At 39.6% G+C, this 23352-nt stretch overlaps 1 protein-coding gene across 2 annotated transcripts in view; it reads right to left on the bottom strand.

Moving 5' to 3' along the window:
- Positions 1-23352, bottom strand: part of col11a1a (collagen, type XI, alpha 1a) — a 75701-nt gene that overhangs the window by 18934 nt on the left and 33415 nt on the right. For both annotated transcript variants that reach the window (XM_080050176.1, XM_080050177.1), the window contains exons 20-46: positions 22966-23010; positions 22632-22685; positions 22492-22536; positions 21593-21646; positions 20705-20749; positions 20054-20107; positions 18935-18979; positions 18138-18191; positions 18008-18052; positions 16360-16413; positions 16126-16233; positions 15947-16000; positions 14670-14723; positions 13812-13856; positions 13604-13657; positions 13335-13379; positions 11623-11676; positions 10925-10978; positions 9081-9134; positions 8684-8791; positions 6341-6430; positions 5176-5229; positions 2838-2945; positions 2568-2675; positions 2038-2091; positions 1740-1793; positions 1401-1508 (exon numbers count right to left, since the gene is read on the bottom strand). In XM_080050176.1, coding sequence (XP_079906302.1) covers positions 1401-1508; positions 1740-1793; positions 2038-2091; positions 2568-2675; positions 2838-2945; positions 5176-5229; positions 6341-6430; positions 8684-8791; positions 9081-9134; positions 10925-10978; positions 11623-11676; positions 13335-13379; positions 13604-13657; positions 13812-13856; positions 14670-14723; positions 15947-16000; positions 16126-16233; positions 16360-16413; positions 18008-18052; positions 18138-18191; positions 18935-18979; positions 20054-20107; positions 20705-20749; positions 21593-21646; positions 22492-22536; positions 22632-22685; positions 22966-23010 — 1701 coding nt within the window. The remainder of the gene's footprint in view (positions 1-1400; positions 1509-1739; positions 1794-2037; positions 2092-2567; positions 2676-2837; positions 2946-5175; positions 5230-6340; positions 6431-8683; positions 8792-9080; positions 9135-10924; positions 10979-11622; positions 11677-13334; positions 13380-13603; positions 13658-13811; positions 13857-14669; positions 14724-15946; positions 16001-16125; positions 16234-16359; positions 16414-18007; positions 18053-18137; positions 18192-18934; positions 18980-20053; positions 20108-20704; positions 20750-21592; positions 21647-22491; positions 22537-22631; positions 22686-22965; positions 23011-23352) is intronic.

Raw genomic sequence — 23352 nt, 5'->3', positions numbered from 1 at the left:
CACACACACACACACACACACACACACACACACACACACACACACACACACACACACACACACACACACACACACAGGCCTTGTTGGTCTTTGTGAATTATTTCTGAAGGGCTAGCGACTGTAAAGATTTTGAAAAGAAAGAGTCTTTTTTGCCTTCCTTAACCCAGATGGTCATAGAGGAAGGACGTTTGTGGTGAATGGAGGTGAGAGATGTTATCATTGCAAGTCATTGCTTGGTCACCGTACAATACACACACCAGATCCAATTAAAGCAGAGTATACTGCTATGGCAGCAGTGCTAGTGTGGGGTAAATGTCACACAATGCAGTACCCCAGTACAGTTTAGAGAGGTCAATGAATGATCCTACTTCTTAAGTATGTCATCATAGTGCTAATATGGATTTCTAGTCCTTGACAATAAAAAAAACAAGAGATGTATAAATAAATATAATGGAACATTCATAATAAACATAATACAGTAAGCAGTTACTCAGTAGGTCTAAAAAAAATAAAAAGAGTAATCCTATTTCTCTTATATTCAGCTTGTATCAGCCCTGACTTCCCTGGTTCAACAGGACATCTCTTCTTTTTTAACATTATCTTTAAGAAGCCAGGTGGCTCATGCGGACTGGCTATACTTTATATCCACCGCAATGATGGGTTTCTCCTTATCCGTTCTGACAGCTACAAGGCCTCAGAAAAAGAATTGTTAACACCTGACAACTGAAACAGTCCAGGTACAGAGGCAGTACAGTGGGACGCCCACCTGGAAACACACACACACATCACCACCAAACTGTGGCTTCATATAGAAAATAATTGAGGTGGCTGTGTTGATACAAATCTGTATTTATTGGACTACATACAGTATGTAAAGATATGTACAGTGTTAAGTTGGCCAATGTCTCCATAGATAGGAAAATGCAATATCAATCATCAAAGGCATTGCGCTATTTTGTCCTGTTTCATGTTACTGACATTCGTAATAGAAAACTCCTGAAACTGCATCAGATAAAGGTGGCATTACCAAACCTTGATGGCGCCTATGTTGTGGAGTAAGTGTAAAGAACTGAAATGGGACCTAAAGCATTATGAACACAGCTGTGTTTTGCAGAGATAATTCCAGTTGGTGTATAATGTGATTTGACAAGGTTGTGGAGGTAGGATTGGCCTTTGAACTGGTTTATATTTACACTTTTGCTAAATAAATGCATGTATAATAGATGACATCTGTAACGACTTTTACTGTTTGTCATAGCTTGTTCTGTAAAATGGAAATTTACAAAAGCAATAGAGTTATCCCAGACAACTGTTAACATGACACAAACTTGAGTACAGTAAAATTCCATTGTGTGGGATTAGTGTAAATGCCTGTACGTATTGGTGTTAATGCTACTTACTTGCAGACCGATGGGACCAGGGGGTCCTGGGAATCCTCTGGAACCTTCATCTCCCTTCTGTCCAAACATACCCTGCTGACCTCTGGGACCAGGCTCTCCATCAGCTCCCTGAGAGAAAACACACACTGTCACTGGGACCGTTCCTCTCAAGTTCAACAGTTATCTGCATTGTCTAGTATTCTGAAATACAGTACTACAGGCTTATCAAGCTTCCATATAAACTACCTATCTTGCCATGTGTCTTTCTGTTTGGTAAGTGATGCTATATACATCACACATTCACACGTGGTCCATTACAGTATAAGTTCCATCCATGCTTGTTAGGTGAGTTGTACTTACAGCAGGCCCTGGGGCACCAATGGGACCTTGAAGACCAGATGGACCAGGGGGACCCTGAACGCAAAACAAAAAGTTGACACCACAAACATCCCATAAGAGCACATATATATTACATTGTTATGTGTAAGTTAAAAACACAGATCACTCTTGTTGTGATAACGGTATTGGTGTGTGTTTCTTTAAGTGGACATATCCATACAAGAAAATATATTACATCGGGAACTACTTAATTACTGTGAAAAAATGATGCAAGTGTGTGTGCACATCAGAAAGGAATGGATGTCCCATGATGACGCACCTGTTCTCCCTTGTCGGCTTTGCTTCCTTTTTGACCGGGCTCTCCAACCTCTCCCTGGGTAATAGAAAACACACAGACAGACAGTTAACCGTTTCAGCTCAGCTAAGATTCTCTTCTGAATGTCAACAGCTTATGAAAAGTAATTGAACTTTCATCATGCAGAAATATGGGAATGTAAAGTTTTACTGCTTAACTCACTGAATAGCAAACCTCTGTCTGTAGTGACATATGTTTGGCAGCTTAACACTGACCGTAACCTTAAGGGCCATGATGATCGCAGGAAATGAAACGAGCAACAGTATTTCACTTTTACATCTCCTCTAATTGCGTATGCTGACACATTTGGTTATGAAGATGGATAACAGTGAGGAAAGGAAAGACATGCAGATGGCCTGAGTGTTAACATGAGGATGAAGATTGATAGGCAATCTGGTTCAGTTCCAAAACATATCCCATTTTGGGAATGGAGAGGGAGCTGTAACCGGGGCAACACAATAGGATGAGTGGTGGTGGTGAGTGTGTTGACTGACCTTGTCACCATCCTCTCCGGGCGGACCTTGAGGTCCAGCAGGCCCTGGCAGACCAACGGGACCCTGGACACCATCACGACCAGCAGGGCCTTGAGGGCCTTTCTCACCCTGTAGGGGAACACAGACATGTTCATAACACATCACTTATAGTATATTGAGACAACTAAAAACAGTAGAACTGAAAGTCAACCAAAGAAAATAAAGAAAAACTAGTAAGTAAATAGAAAGGTGTTGCAGGTCACTGTAGGACAAAGGGAAAACAATACTTACAGGTGCTCCCTTCTCTCCAGCTGGGCCTGGCGGACCCTGAGGTCCAGGTCTACCAGACAGGCCAATGGGACCAGCTTGACCAGCAGAACCTCTCTCCCCAGGAGAACCCTGGACATGGCAGAGAGAGAGAGAGAGAGAGAGAGAGAGAGAGAAAAAGGATGAGTGAAAAATAAAAGGTAGGAGCCATGCTTTGATTATTCTAAAGGAGCCTGCCCGTAAATGCCACCTGAATATACTGAACAGTAACCATTGACATTAAAGCCACTGCTACTTTAATGACTACTACAAAGCTAGACCCAACTAGGTTACACTGCTAATAGAATAGAACACACACACACACACCTTTTAAGAGGAAAGCTGAAAAGAAAAGAAAAACAGCAGGAGCAACACACAGAGAACGGTGGCTTTTAAGTTCTAATAAGGCAGTGCTATTCCTTAAAAGCAGCCAGCATAATATCTGCTGTCAGGTAGCTGACGTCTCTGTGGCTCTTTAAGCCCTAAACATATCATTTCTGTTGCTGAAAATGCATTTCTGAATCAAAGAGGTGCTGATACTGGAAATCACTGTTAATCCATAGAACATGATAATTAATGACACTTTTGACATATATATATATGTGTGTGTGTGTGTGTGTGTGTGTGTGTGTGTGTGTGTGTGTGTGTGTGTGTGTGTGTGTGTGTGTGTGTGTGTGTGTGTGTGTGTGTGTGTGTGTATCCCTGCTGCTCTGATTTAACTCACTCTGTACCTACATACCTACATTCATATTGCCTTCATGTTCCAAAGAATACCTGGCCTTACCAGTAACCTAAATAACCAGTGTAGTGCCAAATTACAAATTAAATATCAAAAATGTGCCGTTGATATGATGTCTTCATCATGTTGATTGTGTGCCCCCCCCCCCCCCCCATTATATGATGGATAGTGTTCTGTTTCCACATCTATATAGAAAATATCCAAACGCAATTAACGTTGTCTGAATGCACTTATGAAGGAGAGTATGGGGGCGTCAAGAAAATAGTCATAATAATCCTACAACTAGAACATTGCAATTGTCAGACCAAACGTTCAATGGTTTCTAATGATTATACATTGTTTATACTTACAGTGTATGCATGTTCATGGGCAAATAGTTAACAAATGTTTCTGTGCAGTTTACTTTAATGAGTAAAGTATTCATTTTACAGGGCTATAAGTACTGTGGAAGAGCCACTTTGTTGCTAGATTATTCTAAACATGTTTAATCAACATGTTCTTTCTCACTTACATAAGAGCTGAACACTAGATGTACACGTGAGCAGAACGTTATACATAATAGAAAAAGAAACTGCGCACAACCCACAATGTTTGCCATGAACATCACAAATTATGCAGACACCTGACTTTATCCTACCTTCGATAAAACGTTTAACTTCAACAAAGTCAAGAACACAGCAGGTGTAAAGTGCTGGCATGCAACCTCAGGGATGAAGGAGGGATGGGCAGGATGACTAGACAGTGATTCACCATATGGATGCTCTCCTGGCTGTGTGTTTTTGTTGTGTGTGCGTGTGTTTGTGCTTTTGTGTGTGTGTGTTTGTGTATGTGTGTGTGTGTGTGTGTCTCTCTGTGCCAGAAGGCAATGGAGCAAACAGTCTTGATACCCAGCTACTGTAGTGCATGATCGCTCCTGTGACAAATCGCTGTGTGCAGTGGGATGTGATGAAATTTGGTGATGCTTTCATTGGAAAATTAATAAAAATACACTGATGACGTGACCATGGTGGCTTAATGAGTGTGTTGCATACAATATGTTCTCTGGTATTAATTTAAAATGTGTCATTTTGTCTCACTCGTGACTTTGATTGCTTAACAGTTCAACCGTTTCTATTTACCCTCTACACTTTGTTGTGAGGTCCTTGATCAACTTAAAGCAGTTGCTACAGGTGATGTGCACACTGGACACCGCTAGAATGTGTGTGCAGCACTGTCCGGATGAAAAAGAGTATTCTGTTAACTTTAAAGTACCTGGGGCAATACAAGTTAGAAATACATAAATAAATGTTAACATTCTCTCAAAAGCTTGAGAGGGTTGCTTAAGTCATCCTGCATCCCTGGTGGTGATGTCAAAAGGAAAGCAAGTATTAAAAAATGGCCTAACAGTTAGCCAAGAAACATTGAAAGCATTTCTAAAGCTTTTCCTGTCCAAATGATGCAAACTACCCTCTGTTAATCGGCACATGTAGGCGTCACTAAAACATATATCCTACCGTAATAGCCTCAATGCTAATGAATAACACAAATGGAAAATAAAATGTAATTAAACTTCCTGAATGTACTTTGATCTAGCTGTATACTTACAACAGGACCAGGTGGACCTTGGGGCCCCTCTCCTCCCTTCAGACCGGCTGGGCCCTGTGGAAAAGAAGCAATAAGCATGAGGACTTCCTTTATATATCTGTTTAAGCCTTTGTGACTTTAAATCCAGACACCACTAGCAATGTGGTTTGAGTTCACTTTTCCTCAGAGCTCTGGTCCGAGAAATATCATTGATATTGATATTTTCATCCCGGCATCCATCAGTTATGATAAGACAGACAAAAATACACAAGTAACACATCTAAAAAAAGATATCATTCCCTTTATACATGGATTTTGTAGCTGGAGACTGTTGGAATTGTTTGGCACATATATGGACACAGAGGTCAGAGGTGCACCAGACAGTGTGTGTGTGTGTTTGTTAGTGTAAACCTTTTTCTTCTTTTTGGACATGCAAGCTTGTGGAATTGTTATTTTACACGTGCATGGGTATGCATAATATATGTTAGAATGGGGAATGTTTGTCAATGCCCATAATATGTGTGTATGCCGTTCCCTGGTGTGCTACAAACGAGCACATGGCAGTAGGGGTAATGAGTCTCTGCTGGCTCTGGCTGTGTGTTGGAGTAAATTACAATGGCAGAAAACAATCAGCGGTGCTGCTGGCCGGCAGAGTCTGACTGACCTTGAGGATGAAGCAGCAAAACACTTACTTTCCCTACAGAATACCCATTCGCAGTCACCACAGACTAATTGCCAACATTTCCCCCTTAATAATTTATTGAGTAAATAATACATACAGACACCAAACAAATAACCCCCCATAAAATTATGGCACTGAAATATGAAAAAAAAAAAAAGTTCTCAAATCCTTGATATGAAACAGGGAAATATCTTACAAATGGCTCCCTAACCAACAATTCCCTGCTGCTGTAACTGTGACCCATGATGCACTGCGACAGTTAAAACAGTGGCGTCAGAGCGATGCAGAGGCACGCCTGTTCATTTGTAAGACGTCGCTTAGGATTTCCTCTGCACCGGATTGATTTCTTGGAGTGAATTCCAGGGCTGGTGTCTCTAACGAGGTGAATAGCTCTAGATATATGCTGGTTCATTTGTTATCCAGCAATGTTCTGTCACTTTCTGCTAGCAATCACATGTGAAGGGAAGCTGTGAGGAATAGGTGTTGGTGGAGTGGAGCTCTTACCGTGGCGCCAGGTAGACCTCTTTCTCCAGGGAAGCCACGAAGACCAGGGGGACCATCTTTGCCGGAGGATCCCTGTGGTCCAGGATCTCCCTATACAAACACAATCCCACAAGTGTGTCTTACAATTAGTGTGGCTCATAATAGATTGCATTAATACAACGATGAAATCCTTTTTGTAAATGAAATGTTTATTTTCTGCTGGAAGATCAAAATACAAAACAAATTTCTCTCTTCAAGAAATCTTACTTAAATGAAAAGTAATAAAAAGCTGCATTTGTCTAATGTGTAAGAAGGGTGGCTGGGTGAAGGAGATATCTATCTATTCTTCTGTCTACCTGAAACAATATATCCATCCATTCAAAATCTCAAATTATTTTGTATTAAAATGTTGATATCCCAGTTGCTCTGGCACTTTGGTATTGGTACACAGTTTTAGTTTCCACATGCCAACAACAGGAAACTGGTGTGTGAGGAACTTAAGTATACAGTGTGGCTCAGCCATTGACTCCTTCATGCCTGGTGTCAGATTAATCACTTGCTACCTTTTACAGACATTTGGGAGATGTTAAAACTGATGAAATGAAAAATAATTACTTCCAACAGCCTTCTTCTTCTACTACTGTGTAAGTATTAGAGTGTCTTTGGTCTTCAGTCATTGCAGATACATTACAGTGAATTTGATACAGTACAAACAGATGGATGCAGTCTTTGAAACAACATATCGTGAGCTTGGAACTTTACTATTTTAGATGACTTTATTTGTAAAGTCATACACAACGTTGTATTGCTTGTGCAGTGAGATATTGGGGTTGACATGGTGTCCATATCAGTTTGGTGAAGCAAAACACAGGACAGCTAAATATTTGATTTGAGCACTGCTCTGCATGCAAACAGAAGCTTGTAAAGAACTTTATAAGTGGCCATCCTACTTAAAAATGTTTAACATCCCTCTCCTCTGAGCCCTCTGGTGAAATGTGTACACGCAAGTATGTTGTGGCATCTATGATTTAATATGAAGTACTACACTACATCGCTTGTATCGCAGTAAGAGAGATATCTAAATTCCTTAAAAACAAACAGTGACAACAGATTAAAAAGCTAGTATACTATATTGTAATGGCTTTGTTAATGCCACCAGGAACAGAAGCGTGCTTGTTTTGTAGCTGACATCCATCTTTAATGCACCATTAGCTGCAATTAGTTTCAAGCATGTACTGTATGTTGTCTGTGGATAATAAGCACTGTCACCGCACAGTCAATACATAAGTCTTAACTCTAATCAAAACCAATGCAGTACTGCTTTCGCATAATCAGCAAACACTTGAAACACCAAGATATCATTGTTCTAAACTCAGTGCAATTTGGAGACAGAATGGTTGTTCATTGGTTTAGCTTCTGCAGCTGTTTGCATGCACTCTTCCCTGGACCCTCTCCTCAGTGACTACATTAACTCTCAAAGTTCCTTGGTGTGGCAACAGCATTTACTTTCTGGTTGATATTGTACACCACATATCTGAAACAAGGACATTTTACTTCAGAAAAAGTTACTTCTTGCTTCAATCTCTTTTATTTGGTATTGGCAGCCCGACTGCAAACAGGGAGACACAGAAGAGTGGCCTTGAGTGGTATAAGAGGATTTGGGCACTGCTGCCAAGGCCTTCCACAAAGTGTCGCTGGCATACTGATGCGCAGGCCTGAAGTGGCAGAGGGTTTGGAGTTTGTCGACATGCTTCATTAAACTGTCTGCTTGGAGAAGACAGAAAGAGAATGAAAAGGAAGTGACATGAGGGTTTGAGGGAGAGAGTGGGGATCAGGGGATGCAGAGTGGTCCTGTGGGTCAGGGCGTTGGTTTGGAGCAGTCAATACTTTAACAGAAGGGCCACTGTCTTCTCCTAATGGCCACTATTACCCGCCAGGGAGGGAAAGTAGCCAGATGCTCCCCATATATCAGATAGTGCATATTAAGCAAGATACACTATCCAAGTATTCTACATTTGCTTGCGTGTGTTTCTGGGTAAATGTATAGTCGCTGTTTCTCACAGCTTTATTTCTGCCCCTGAGAAATATGACTGATTATTATCATTAGGCTTAATCTGCAAATTCAAAGAATGTACAGAAATTGCAATTACATACGTTCAATTTTCAGCCCACCTCTATTATTTCAATCTCTCTACCATCCAACCTGGCCTTTTGGTCCTCATAATCTATTACAGCCCATGAGAAAAGCTGAGTTCACTCTTTTGAACACATTAACCCACTATTATAGTAGTCATTTCTGGGAATGTTTTTGGTACAACTAACAACTTTCTCCCCATGCATCAGTACAGTTTACTGGACACAAACCTTTGCTCCTTCCTTGCCAGCAGCACCTGGTAGACCCTGCTCTCCAGGAGGGCCGGGGGGTCCAGGGTGGCCTCTCTCACCAACAGGACCGGTCTCTCCAGTTGGTCCCTAACATGTCATCACACAAGTGGATAATATCATTTGCAGTTCCACATTGTAACGATACCATATGGCCAATATAGCTCTACCAATAATATGATACAGTTATAACAGGCCTATTTCATTGATAATAAACACCAATACTTCATAGCACATGAATCAGAAGGTGTTCAAAATCTAAATAGATGAATGATCAATTTCCTAAATAAGAGCAGTTATGGAAATATCTATAATAGATCCATCACATTTTCTAATGTATTATCTAATTATAAGCTTATTAAGTAAAAATGTCCCTTACCTGTGGCCCGACAACCCCTCCTGGGCCCGGTGGACCAGTTTTTCCTTGGAAACCCTGAAACAAAATGCAAATCCTTAATTATTAGGGGTGGGAATCTCTTGGCACCTCACAATTCGATTCGATTCCGATTCAGAGGTCAACAATTCGAATCAAAATCGATTCTCAATGCATCTCGATGCAAAAAATGTTTTATGTACATACCCATGTGTGATTTAAAAAAAGATGTATATACACATCTGAGTTTGCTACTCAGAGTTTGCTAATCACTTCCTACTTTTGTGATGATCAAACCAAAAAAAGTTTTCAGGTCCTAGATTCTAGAAAGCCAATGTTTGCTGCTGACGTATGACTGCAGGGCCATTGATCACTATGTGTTTTGATTTTTGCTGATGTATTATTCAATGGAAACCCCTCAGGCAATGCTGTTCTATTGGCACTGACTCAGTGACAGCAACTTAAATCTGTATTTGCACTTCCTCAAATGCACCGCGTGTTGCTGGGGCCGGGTGCCTAATACTGCCTATGTGCATCTTTAATGCTGTGGTCTATTCTCATATTGGATGCTTGTGTAGCCTGTTCATCAGCGCATCAATCTACAGCCATAAACATCTTAATGAAGACTCTATCTTTGTCGCTTGAATAGCAGCAAAGGCAGGGAAGCACTGGTGTGTGGTGTATTACGTTATCTATAGGAAAGAGGCAGGCGGGAAGGGAAGCTTTAATGATAAAGGCGATGATCTGTCAAGCTTTTAGTAGAATGTATTGCCCTCTGAGCCTCGTCAAACCAAGGTGCACTGATGCATACCAAGTACAGAGGAATCAAAAGTTGAGAGCAGGGGATTGCAATGAAATGTAATCAAGTCAAACTTTGCCTAGTTTTTTTTGTCCCATAGGATATGCCATCTATGCATCGGTGCATCTTCAGGACATATTTAGTACAGCCAGTTCTCATTAAGCTCATGACTGCATTTTGTAGGGAAGAAACACTGTTCTAAAGCTTCCTTGTGTCCATGAGATGAGACTCTGAGCCATCTGTATTTACTCAGACAGAATGCAGTCGGTGCGTGTGTATTCTATTAGTCTATGGAGTTTTGCTTTAAGACACCCACTGAGATGTTGTACTGTATAGCTGATTGTAATTCCCTGCATACTAGAGCAATAGAGATAAACCCTGTGTTCCAAATCACATACTCTTTCTTTTTACTACACTACACACTAAAGTACATAAGAATTTTAGGGACACAGGAGAGAAAATAAAAATTAGATAAGGAATATTTTTTTTCATTATGTCGAGAAATGTCAAAAATAAAGACGAATACTCCAAAATGCTATTTGGAGTTAGTTGGGCATTTCTGTATTTTCAGCATACTACATTGACGTGCATGTATTGGGACATCCTAAATCTTTTTCAGGAATACTAAATAGTAGGAAAGTATGGGGTTTGGAACGCAGGAAAAGTGTGGGGAGGTTCAATTGAACTACAGCGGTCTGATTGGGAGGAATTTTGACAACAAGTGTTATGGATTACAATGACTGAGCATGCCTTTAACATGAATGGCAGGGAGCCATTAACACATCAAAACTAATTATTGCACAAGTAAAACAACATTAGACTGGGCACTGAAAGGAGATTCCATATAAAGCTTTTTTGACGAACTGAAAAAGTCATGATTGAAACTCTTCTATTTGCTCTTGAGGTGGAAATGCCAAATGTGTCCAAGTGTGCACAGTGAAGTTGTATTGAGTTTTCAGCTCTGTGTGAGTCTTCTGTTTCAACACTCAGCAGGTAGTTAGAGACTGAGCCTAAATGAAGCCACAGAGCTAACTGAAGCTTTAGGACTCACCGTCTCTCCACGCTGACCAGGGTGTCCGGGCAGCCCATCCTTTCCAGCTGGTCCCTGTAAGGAAAGAAATCAAGAGACAAACTCACTAGGTGTCCTAGTGCATTCATTAGTATCACATTCATATCAGAAGTGACAATGGCTCCATGAAATTGGTCCTATTACTGGAATAAAAGTTTATTTTTTTGAAAGCCATGCTATTTTATTATTTGACTATTAGTGCAAATGTTTTGCTGGAACAATATAAAGAATCTTCAGAGTGGCATATTCTAGTTGGACTAGAGGAAGTCAAATGATACAAAATATCAGGTTCTATTTTTGGTGAAACAACGGCATAGGCTGAAGGCTAGGAGTCACCTATGAATCTAACATAAATCGATATGTGGAAATTACCACTTGCCTTGACGGGGGAGTGAGAAAATGGTTTCGGCTTCAATAACAGTTAGACTAATGATTTTTCCCAGGAAAGGGGATATTGCTTTATATTACCTCACCTCATGAACTCGTCAAATTGAATCAATTTTGACTTCTATCGTTTGCAAACTGGGCTAATTTGTTATTGAAACAGTGGAAAGAGGAAAGGAAGTGAGTGCAGACACTAAACCTCATTAGGTAGCTGCACACCATGTAGGGTTTTACAGTAGGTATACGTTTTACAGAACATTGAGCTGTCACGTGCATAGAGAAGGTGCACAACTTACATTAGGGCCCTTTGGTCCAGGGAAGCCCACTGGGCCCTGAGGTCCTTGAGGCCCCTGCAATGGACAAACAATCAGTCAGATTGATGAAAGATAAACGGAGAAAGAATAGAGAAAAAAACAAGTTGAAAAGTGAAAGGATATCATGTGGGTATCAGACCATTGCTAAAGCAGCTTGATGAATTAACGTTAAACTATTAAATACATAACATGTTCTGAAATGATTGCTGTGAGGTAAGTCAATGTTCACCAGGTCATTACAGTTAGCAAGCTGGAGTGGCACAAATCTACTGGTCACACTCCCTCTATTATCCACAGAGCAGTGAGTGAGGCATTATTACATTTTTATAAGTGATCATTTAGTTATCCAACTAGGCTAAATGATAGAATGTTATCTAAAGTGGGTATATATGTAATAAAAGGAAGCATTTCTGGTGTGAAATATTTGAAGATATATTCTGGGTAAGTTAATAAACTGTCTGGTGAGATAAGGTAAATTCCATAAATCAAGCGCCAATCTGTGATATCCCAGGGGAGGGTCTTAATCATTTCATATGAGACAATAGGCAGGTTTTTACTGTTTGTATTCCACTGAAGCCTTGAGGTGAAGCCATTACATGAGCCAAAATAATCATATTGTATTTTAACATATTGTCCCCCCTACTGTATAAAGGGATGTATGCTGATCAGCTAACAAAACATTCTTGAGAAATCTAATTTGTTTCATTGATATTGAACAATTATACATATGTACACCCCAAAATTGAAGTGCATACATACGTATATTTCATTTATATAACTAAGGATAGGTTGAGATTATATAATAAGAAATTAAGACACATTGTGAGTTTGAAATGCGAGACAGTTCAACAGTTCAACATTTAATAATTAAAAGTAACTGTATGGTTTGATTTACTTTGAAGTTCTGGAAAATATGTTTTTTAAAAGCTACTTTACTGTATACAATTGGGATAAAATTATATGAGATTTAGGATACAGAATACATATGATTCAATAAATAATATCCAATGCAATATATGCATATCCAACGCATACTATTTGCACTCAAGATAAACATGCCTCGAGACAGCCTTAACAATTCAAGTTTATATTAGAATTGTATCCCTCCATTATATTTATGTTTACTTCACTTCACTTGCCCTGTTTTTTGGACTGATCATTTTCATCGTTTTTTTTTGGTATTTAAAGAAACTCTGACTATTTTTTTCAATTAGAATTCACTACATAACAGTTTGTCCCACTGGAATTGTATAACTTTGAACCTCTTCCACCCTCATAAAATCATATATTTCAGACGCATAAAGTTGCCCATCAACATCTGCTTCAACATGCCCCACATAACTTCCTCGCTTTGTTAAGCATAGTTCTGGGATAGTTGTGTAAAGTCACAACTCACTTTCTTTGTGAGGGAAAGTCACTGCCACATAATTAGTCCTATAGGAGTAACTCACTGCTTGAATTATTCAGCTGGAATCAATGTACATTAAAGCCCTTAAGTTAACAATACATCTATCTCTGACATCATCATCATCATCATCATCATCATCATCATCATCATCATCATCATCATCATCATCATCATCAGAGTTTGGATGGATGACATGGAATAGCCTTAGCACAATTTTGAATGCAAAAACATTAATGTCAAACTGATACAAAGAACAGCAGACTCTCAGAGTGTGTTATGGACTTACTCTCTCACCAGGCGGGCCTGGAGGTCCATCGTTGCCTGCTGTGCCCTGTTACACACATAACAAAATATCATTGGTTATTAGTTGGTAATATTTTGCATTAAGCCTATTTTGGCCATGATAGAAGCAATACAACCTAAATCTGTCATGATTTGATTAAGATGCATTCTATTTGAAATACAATGTTGTACTTCTTGATGGAGTACTACGTAGGAGAACACCTTCAATTAGTGAAGAGTTGTGTTTTGTTGTGATTACTATAGTTGGTTTACCTTGGGACCTGGTTTTCCTGTTGGACCTCTGGCTCCTCGACCCCCACGAGGACCCTACAGAGAGACAAAAACAAGAGTAAAACAGAAAGTTAAATAATACTGTGTATAAGTTTCACCAGTACATAGAATTCACGTGGATACAAGATGATTCAACTGTATTTGATTAGTATTATACATCATGGCAAATATTGTAGAAAAAATTACATACTGTAGGACCCCTCTGCCCTCTTGGACCAGATTTGCCTGCAAGACCCTGTTAAAAATGAAAAAGGTAAAAAAGTGTTAGGCATACATTTGACAGTAAAGGGGCTCACATCACAGTGCCACAGAATAATGTGTTTCCTGTTTTTTAATTAACAGCCTCAGATTGCGTCATATGAAGAGATGAAATAACCTTTACTGTGTTGTTTGAATGACAACAAAGAATAATTTCCACTGGCTGGTTGACTAAAGCAGCAGAAACAGCCTGACAGTAAATTAAGCAAATATATCTCTACCAAACCTGGAAGTGTATTTCTGGCTTTAAATCAACAATGGGCAAACATTTGTTGAATGAGAAAAGAATTGGGAATCACATTTTGCAGGTAGTACATTAATTGATACTGATGTACTCATCCAAGAAAATGGCCCCTTTCTTTTCCGCCACTTTATACATTAATCAATCATTTGAAATGGATAATGTTTCTATCATTACCTCTATGAATTAATATTTCCAAAAGGGTGAATCAGCATGTACCAACAACATGTTTCTATTTAATAGATAACTGTTCAAAGTAAACCTGTACTTTGATCTTTCTCTCTACACTTAAACCGGTGTGAGTGCAACACATGTTTTAAAGCTTAGAGATGGGTGGAGGGGCTCAATGAAATCCCAATTGTTTCCACAGCTTTTGTTTTCTTCCCAACATTGATTTTGCTGCTGTTTGTGCTCAGTCACCATACAAATGTATCTATAATCAATCCATTTTCTTTTTTGCTGGGATATGATGGCAGGTAGATCTTTATACACAAACAGGCACAGTGTGTGTGTGTGTGTGTGTGTGTGTGTGTGTGTGTGTTTTCTTACCCTGGCTCCTTTTTCGCCATTGGCTCCATTGAACCCAGGGAAACCGCTGGAGCCCTGTCAGTAGAGGAGGGAGATATGATGCAGGGGGGAATGACAGGGAACTTCCATGACCTTAACACGTCGGTCCATCCTGATTTGCTAATATTGTTTCTCATAAACATGGTTTAACTTCAGTTGGGTTGAAAACTACTATTTAATACAATGAATGTGTTTGAATGTGTCGAACATCGTCTCTATATTCCTGTGAAGTGAATGTTTTACATAACAATAAACCAAACGTTTTCTGCCTTTCCAAGAGAATATTTAACATTCATAAACTTCCCCCACCCTGGTATATCTACTCTGTTTATCAAGCTGACAGAGCACAGCAAGTTATCCAAACGTATACACACACATACACATAGATGGGAACAAAAGGCTGAGCACAAGACCCCTGTACACACAAAACAAGGTGACAGGATTTGAATTGAATCAAAGCCCTTTTAAAGTGGGGTTTAAAAGAAGCTTACCCAAAGTGCAGCACTTCACCACAAGTTGCATTGGGAAAAGTCAGCACAAAATAATCAATGACAAACCTTGAATGTAACCAAATATCACTACTGCTTAGTTATGTCAAAGACCTTATGCCTCATGATCTATTGTTTCTGTTTAATAGCAAGACCTTGCACTGTCAAACTTTATTTTACTTATTCATCTTCATCTTGTTTTGAGATTGTCATATCAGACACATGCACAGTATACTGTCTGAACAACACAAGAATGTGTTCATTCAACATCAAATATTTTTCTTTTGCTCATTGATATACTGTATATATAATATAAAAATATTAAAGGAGTGTCAACGATTCTCTTTCCATTCATCTCGAAAATGTTCAAACTCCTGCAACAATATAAGTTTATACTGTGGCTGTGGATCTGTGTTTCGACATGCCTGTTGCCCCGCTTCATCAGAAACCAAGCTGTCAGCTCCTCTACACATCAACGTATGTCCAATTAGAAAGGTGCATGCAGAAACAGGGTCAGACATATGTGTAAGCTCTACATCCATATTTAGAGTGGATGGTGGGCAGCCGATGTGATGATCCCATAAGAGGACTGTCACACCATACTGTATGTTCTGCACTACAATGGTTTATCTTCTCAGCTGTCAAGTGCATATGGATTGTATGTTTGTCTGTACTCTGAAACTGTTGATGCCCTAAACTAACCATTCTGATAACTGAGCAGACCGGTGCATATGTATTCATTTTATTGTGTTGAGAGTGACGCTAACTTACCTTTGGTCCTTGTCTTCCTGGATAACCTGGCAGTCCTGGAACGCCCAGTTTACCCTGGGAGACAATAGCATCAGTCGTCAGCCCAGCTACTCAATGCGCGTAAGGTTAAAAAAAAGAAACTGATAGTAGAAAATGCTTAGATATTAATGGTGCGTCTTCACAGCGTAAAGCCTTATAACCTTTTCTCCAGCAGGACCAAGGGGACCAGACTCTCCATTGGGGCCAGATCTTCCTTTAGGACCTTCAGGGCCATCCTCTCCACGGGACCCGAGCATTCCAAGCTCTCCCTAGAACACAAACACATACATGCAATGTCACTCTGATGCACAGCACATAATAAAGATCAATGGTTATGTAGTAGGTGATGTGTATGACAGACATGTATGACATGTAATTTCAGCAATGCTACTCACCCGGTCTCCTTTGATTCCCATGTCTCCCTTGAAACCTGGGAAACCATCTTCGCCCTAAAATAAGACAGGGAGAAGTTATTGCCCATGCCAGTACAGCTATTTCATTATCTTGTTAATTAGTTTATTTCCCACTAAGGCCCACATAAATGTACTATATTTTTCTTTCATTTCACTGGGGAAAGGTACTAGGTCTCCTGACATTTTGTATTCATTAGACAGCTGTAAAATATTCACCCTGCTTGCTCATATTCACTCAATGGATCAAAGGATAGATGCTGCTATCTGCTGGTCAGATAGTGGAACTGCATATGCAAGACATTTCAGCTGTTGATAGATCAGGCTATACTTTTAGCACCTGCACTAACTTTTTAGGGATTTTATGGATTTGATTGACATATTGATGTAATAAACTAAATGTACAAATATACAGCTAATGTAAATAAATAAGAAAAAACATTTCAAAACTATTTCATACATCAAACCCAAATAACAGCTTTGTGAATTTTGTAATTCAACCAAAATCGTTAGCCTCCGATACATCTAATCAAATGGATGCTGAACGACACTTTTCACTTCAGCCAAACTTGTCACTTTGTCCTTGTATTCTGTCGACTAACTTCCATGTTTTCAACCCTATCCATTGCATAATGCACCACTGAGCATGTCTGTGGCAAGCAACACACACACACACACACACACACACACACACACACACACACACACACACACACACACACACACACACAAGCTAAAGCACATCCTTTATTCATAAGAAACCCTTTCTTCTCAAGGTTTGGCTTATTATTCTCTTGTTATAAATAATTCAATAAAAAAAAACTGATATGAATACCTGTCATTGTAGAGAGAAAAACAGCCCTCAGTCAGACAATGGATTTTAGAGAGCTGGATAACTGTATCGATCTTAAATAAATGTCATGCATAATGGAAAGCAGCTTAGTTGAAATTCTACGGGGTGACACACAGTTGAACACTTCAAAAGTGCTAGAAATGGACGGTAGTGCTCTTTGAAACCAAGAGCCTCAGGCATGAGAGCTTTACATTCAATAACTGATTGAGGGTCACTCCAAGAAAGTCTCCGTCTGGACTGAAGATGGCTATTGACTGACCTCTATGTGGTACTTTTAGGCTGCAGCAGCCATCCACTCCAGCTCAAAAGAGTCAAAACAAAGTTGAGAGGGCCGATAGACAGACACAGCTACAGAGAGAATCTGTGACATGAATATATTTACAGGCTGTCCCCATCTCTATTTTAATTGTTTCATCTTCATCAAAAAGTGAAATTATGATACACACTATGACATACCGCAATTTGGACAGCATGTTTAAATAAACCATTTCAAGAAAGCCTGAGTTTAGTCTGTGTTTCCAACTTGGGATTTATTTATTTATAAATAGATCTTCCAACACAAGATAGAGATCTCAAGGGGATCACTATGTTATTGCAGGTTGAGAAGAACACAACATAACAGCTTTTGAAATAAATGGTTTCCAATGTCCTAAGGGTCGGAAAAAAACCCATGTTGTTGACCAAACTGCAGAAATCTTAGTCAAATCCCATTGGCTATAACCTGCGTGGTTAATGGAGATTGTATGTGTAAACACATGTAGTATTTTACAAAGTTCATACCTTCTCTCCCTTTCCCCCCTTCAGACCACGGACACCATCTGCACCCTAGTGGACAGAGAAGAGAGATTTTCAATTGGTGAGCATTAAATGTGACTGGCCAATCAAATGTCCACATGAACTGACACCGTACCTTAACACCACGAGGTCCAGGATAACCAATAGGACCCTGTGGACCTGATGGACCCTGGATAGAAGAAAGTAGTACATGGTTACTATAAAAAAGCTATAGGTTGGTAGAAGATATGGAAGGCATAGCAGGTGTTCAGAGATGGTTTCTTCTAACTCTAGTGACTAGTTGTATTTACTCTAGTTATAACTAGCAGATTCTGTATGATAAGTTGTTCTGAAATGAATGATTATATTTTCAAATGCATTAGACTGGCTGTGCTCTTTATTACGAAGGCCCTCAATTACACTGACTAGTGGTAAATCTTGTTTTCCAAATATGTTAAGACAATTCTCATAAAACTTATCATTCATCCATGACAAAAGATTAAGCACAAATGCAAAGTAATGAAAAAATAACCGAGTCAATGTTTTAAAAGGTTTTCTGTTACTATGAAAGGTTTGTTTGAATTACAATCAGCTGACACAAGAATTGAAACTGTATCTATGGTATCAACTTAGACAACTATTCACAATATTATCATGAAAGCTGTAAGCGGGTTCATTACATTATTTAACTAGCTGATTAAGTGGAAATTAAATAATCATGGTAATGCTTCTAAATAATTACAACCAATGGGATTTAATGTGTCTGATGTAAACATATGATCAAATACATTTGATAAGAGTACATTTGAAATGAGTTACTGTATTACATTTCATGTTGAAAATGCCAGTACCACTGTTGAAATTGTAGCAGCACACACACATGAATATAAATATATTGCGCATTTGACTTAATTCCTTCCTAGAAACACCTACCTGGGCTCCTTTTTCCCCGGTTGGACCCTCCTTACCGGGATGGCCCTAAGAAAATGAGTCAAAGTGGTTGAAGGTGCTTGTTACCATGTTGTTTTTAAAATAGACTATCAACAGAGTGAATGCTGTAAACAAATGTATGTTATTTAGCAAGTTGTTACAATCATTTATGATTTTGAAGCATGAACAGTGTATGCTAATTGGTTATATTTACAGGGGGAAAAGCGTTTTTTTTCCAGAATATCTCGTATAGGCAGATTAAAAGCCACTAGTGTTTTGGCCACTGGTGGTGTCAGAGTGATGGGCCAGGTAAACATGGCCATACGAATGACTCCATGCACACCCTCACACACAAGGAAACCTTTAGCTGAGAACACCTGGCCCTCCCAATTTGAGGTGTGAGGCTGAGGCAGAAGGCTGTAAATCACCAGGCTCCAGGGCAATTAAGAACTGCCTCCCTCTTGAATTTACACACCTCTCCTCACGAGGGCAGAGATGGAGGAATGACATGAGCGACTATAGGTCTAGAGTAACGAATCCCAAAGGCACAATATTATAAAATGCCTTGAGAGATTACTGAGGCACAGTTCACAGTATTTCACAGGAAGCCTCTTTGTGTGGTACACTAAATGTGTAAACCCATCACACACAGTGTATACATGGTCTGAACGCATCCTTTCCAGACTACAGTTTGCATCACTTTCATAAGGAGAACAAATTATTTACATTAATTAATATATGTCTCGTAACATTATAGGGATTTTTAGTAATATCCTTTGAGTAAATAAAAAAGTATGAATCAATACCAACTTTCTTTATATACATTGCTGTTTCGTTTTATGATGGCCGCATACCATTTTACACAGAGATCTACATCTCTAAGAAAAAGATGTCCAGTGAATTGTATGTTAAAATTGACGTGCTACCTGAACTGCATACTGTTATCATATAGTGTATTGTGTTACAGTTTGATGGGGGTATCACAGGTTAACAGATCTGGTTCCATACACAGATCATCTCTGTGTTGGGAGTCATGAGTTGAACACAGGTCCTACGTGTTTTTTTTGTTGTTGCAATGCTCATATACTGTATGTACATATAAAAGGTGAGAATAGCACCCACAGGAGGCCCATCAGCTCCAGGTAATCCAGCCAACCCCGACCTGCCCACGGGTCCCTGTGAGAGGAAAAGAAAAAACACAAAAAAAGGTCAAAGATTGGAAGCTAAGAGCGAGTTTAAAATTCTCTATGGCCTAGGTTACAGTTCATTCAGAGAGTCTGCACATCCCAAAAAGCTGAGCATACAATATCAAGGCCTTTGTAGCATGGAGTTTTAGCAAAGAAAGCAGTCGGTCCCTAATTAAACATCTCTAATTCAATTTGTTTGACTACCAACCAGTGTAAGTTAAAAGGCAAGGACACACAATGTTGAAAGACACCAATAACCAGCTGCGTTTGGTAGAATAGATTCAAAATGGTGATGTTTGGATTTTGAACGAAATTGGCTAACTAACCCTTTTCCTCACTGCAACTGTTGCAAAGAAACATGACACCAAATGATTAATTTAACAAGCATTTTTTTCATCCGATTTAAGAGGATAGTTTTTAAATATACCGTAAATGACTTAGTAGCTTCACCTCAAAAGCTTATTTCAAATGACCATGAGTGTTCTGTATTGAAACTGTTTCTGATGTTCACAGTGTATATTTTTCTTGTGCGCTTCTTCATCTTCTACATTTTCATGGTAATAGTTAAATGAAAAAAGTGACATACTTTTTCACCAGGTGGTCCGATGGGGCCTTGAGGACCAGGAAGACCCTATGAGACAAAGATACATAGGTAGAATTAAAAGTTGGTTGCCAAAACAACAACAGCAAGCATGGTCAACTACACACACATACACATGATGGGAAAGCTGAGTTTGTTGGAGCTGTTGAGCTAGTGAAGGAATTAAGCGTATGTCTTTGTGTGTGTGTTTGATTAATTAAAGGGTTCTGTAGACATATTAGCATCTACCATGTTTGCGGTACATATATACTTTTCTAGGGGGCTGCCTGACATGTGCCAGAGTGTTTGTGTATTGGTGTGTGTGTGCGGGTGTGTCCCAGGGTTATTTGAGGCACTGAAACTTCCTTCAACAGGTGTGGCCGCTTTGCAGAAATTCAACCATGAAGAATAAGATGCTTTCAAATGAACCAACCCCAAAACATTCCCCTGCCCAAGATAAACCCCGGAAAAACATGTTGGGGACAAAACATGGTGTGTGAGGGGAGTGTGTGTGTACTTTGTATGTCTCTAGGGAGAGGTGGGCAAATAGAGGAGGAGCACATGCAAACAAAATGTAATCCTTTTTACAGTTCAACATCTGATTTGATGCCTCAACATTGACTTGATACAACATTGACTTTTACACCTGAGAGGATAAACAGTGTCATACTGTTGATGTGATTCACCAAATGCATCACTGAGGCCACAAGCTGTCAACAATGAAACCAAAGTAAATGAGATTCTCTCTGTGTTTGTATTTGTGTGGTGAAAGAGACAGATCAGTGTATACTATAAGGGGTTTCTGTGGCTATGTCACTGTGTTTTAACATCATGGTGCACTTGGTCTTTCCTCTTTTGTCATGGGTGTCATGGGTGTAGAAATGATTTGTTCACCTGTGTCCCAGGGATTCCCTGCTGCCCGGGTGGGCCTGGTTCTCCTTGTGGTCCCTGGAAAAAGACGGAGTCTGTCAAAACTAGAAACTAAACACTTGTACCAAGGTTATACTCTGTCCCAAATACTATCACTTGAATAACAAACATCAATATAATTGTTAGGCCAGGTTAATAAGTATTTACTGCACCAGTAAGCACCACATTGTAAGAAACAATCTAGCATCCTGCAGACTCTTAAATCCAATAAGCAACATTAAACTGTTTGAGGAGCAACTCATTCCACAAGTTATCTGAATACGTAGTTATGGTCATATTTTTAATAGTTGTGTTTTGGTGTAACTACTCCCCCTAGCCTGCCATGTCTAATCCTATTGCCTATCCTAGTGCCTCTCTGATTAACTAACTAGGGCTGAGCAACGAATATGTTTTATTGTATAGAAAAAAGCAACTCATGTAGTTGTAACATGTCATGTTGTTGTTGTGGATGTATGGTCTACTTAGGAACAGTAGCTTTCAGTGTAGAAATGTATGGATGTGCTTCCTGAATTATGGATATGCTTGTTGGTGTTTTAAAAAAGAAGCCCTTGCTTAGCCTATCTGGTATCAAACTCCACTACAGCTGGAATGTCAGTTTTATGTCAAATCAGGAAATTACAACAGAATATACCTGTGCACCACGTACGTGAAAAAAACTGTTGTTCTTAAATGCACATAAACTGTATTATCTAACCCTGTGCTGGTTTTTAAGAGACTACGCTCCTTCTTCCGGTTCTGTGACGCAGAGGAATGACCATTGACCTTCCAGCTGTGCATCATAAAGAGGTTTTAACAGGGCAAACTTTCCCTGTCTGAACTGACACCTTTTGAGTGAGTTTACTGTGAGAAATGTATGTGCATACCATGTTTCCTTTGGAACCTGAAGGCCCGTCAACTCCAGCAACGCCCTGCGAAGGACAGGTCAAATAAGACTCATGCATACTTCATATCAACAAAATAAAGTGATATTAGATGAAAGGACAGTAAAGGTGAAAGTACGTACAGGCGCTCCAGGGGGTCCCGGAGGACCACGAGGTCCCAGCAAACCTCTTGGACCCTATAAAGAATGACAAGCACTGACCTTTAGTCTATGATCAACACACTGATGTTTTAATAGGGCACCAATAACAAGTGGATAATGTTTTAAAAGAGAGATTCGACATCAGCGATCACTTGAAAACACGTGAATGTTGGAATCCTATATGTTTGAAGTAGCCAAAAGAAACTAATCTTAAGGAGTACAGATGAGAATGAGGCTTGTTTTGCCATCTCCAGCATGACTGAATGAATCAAATAAACAAATCAAATAGATTCAACAACAGAAAAACAAGCCTCACACTTTCACCAGCTAATCCCCTTGGCCCGATCTCTCCATCCTCGCCCTAAGGGAAGAAAAAGACATGATTTAGAATACATTTCAAGTGGTCTTCACGGGAGAGGTTCACTGTTTCATGCACTCAAGTAAATACTGGCATCTTGTATTGGAACATAACATATCATCTATCACCTCCTAGTAATGGTAAAGCCCTCCATAGCCTTTATTAGCCAGGGATCAATCTTGACCGAACTAAACATTGTGCATGTGTGGCCTTGGCCTGGGGGTGGAGGTGGAGTAGGGTAGTTAGTTCTAGGAGGAGGAGAGGTTAAACCCTCCTCCGCCCAGCTGCTGCTGCTGCCTGAGGCCTCAGCCGCTAAACCACAGCTGATCTATCCAACTTAATATG

Source organism: Ammodytes marinus (genome assembly GCF_949987685.1).
Source record: "Ammodytes marinus genome assembly, chromosome: 21".
In the NCBI taxonomy this organism is placed as follows: domain Eukaryota; kingdom Metazoa; phylum Chordata; class Actinopteri; order Uranoscopiformes; family Ammodytidae; genus Ammodytes; species Ammodytes marinus.
The sequence above is the reverse complement of the archived record's forward strand: the minus strand, read 5'-3'. Positions and strand labels throughout refer to the sequence as shown.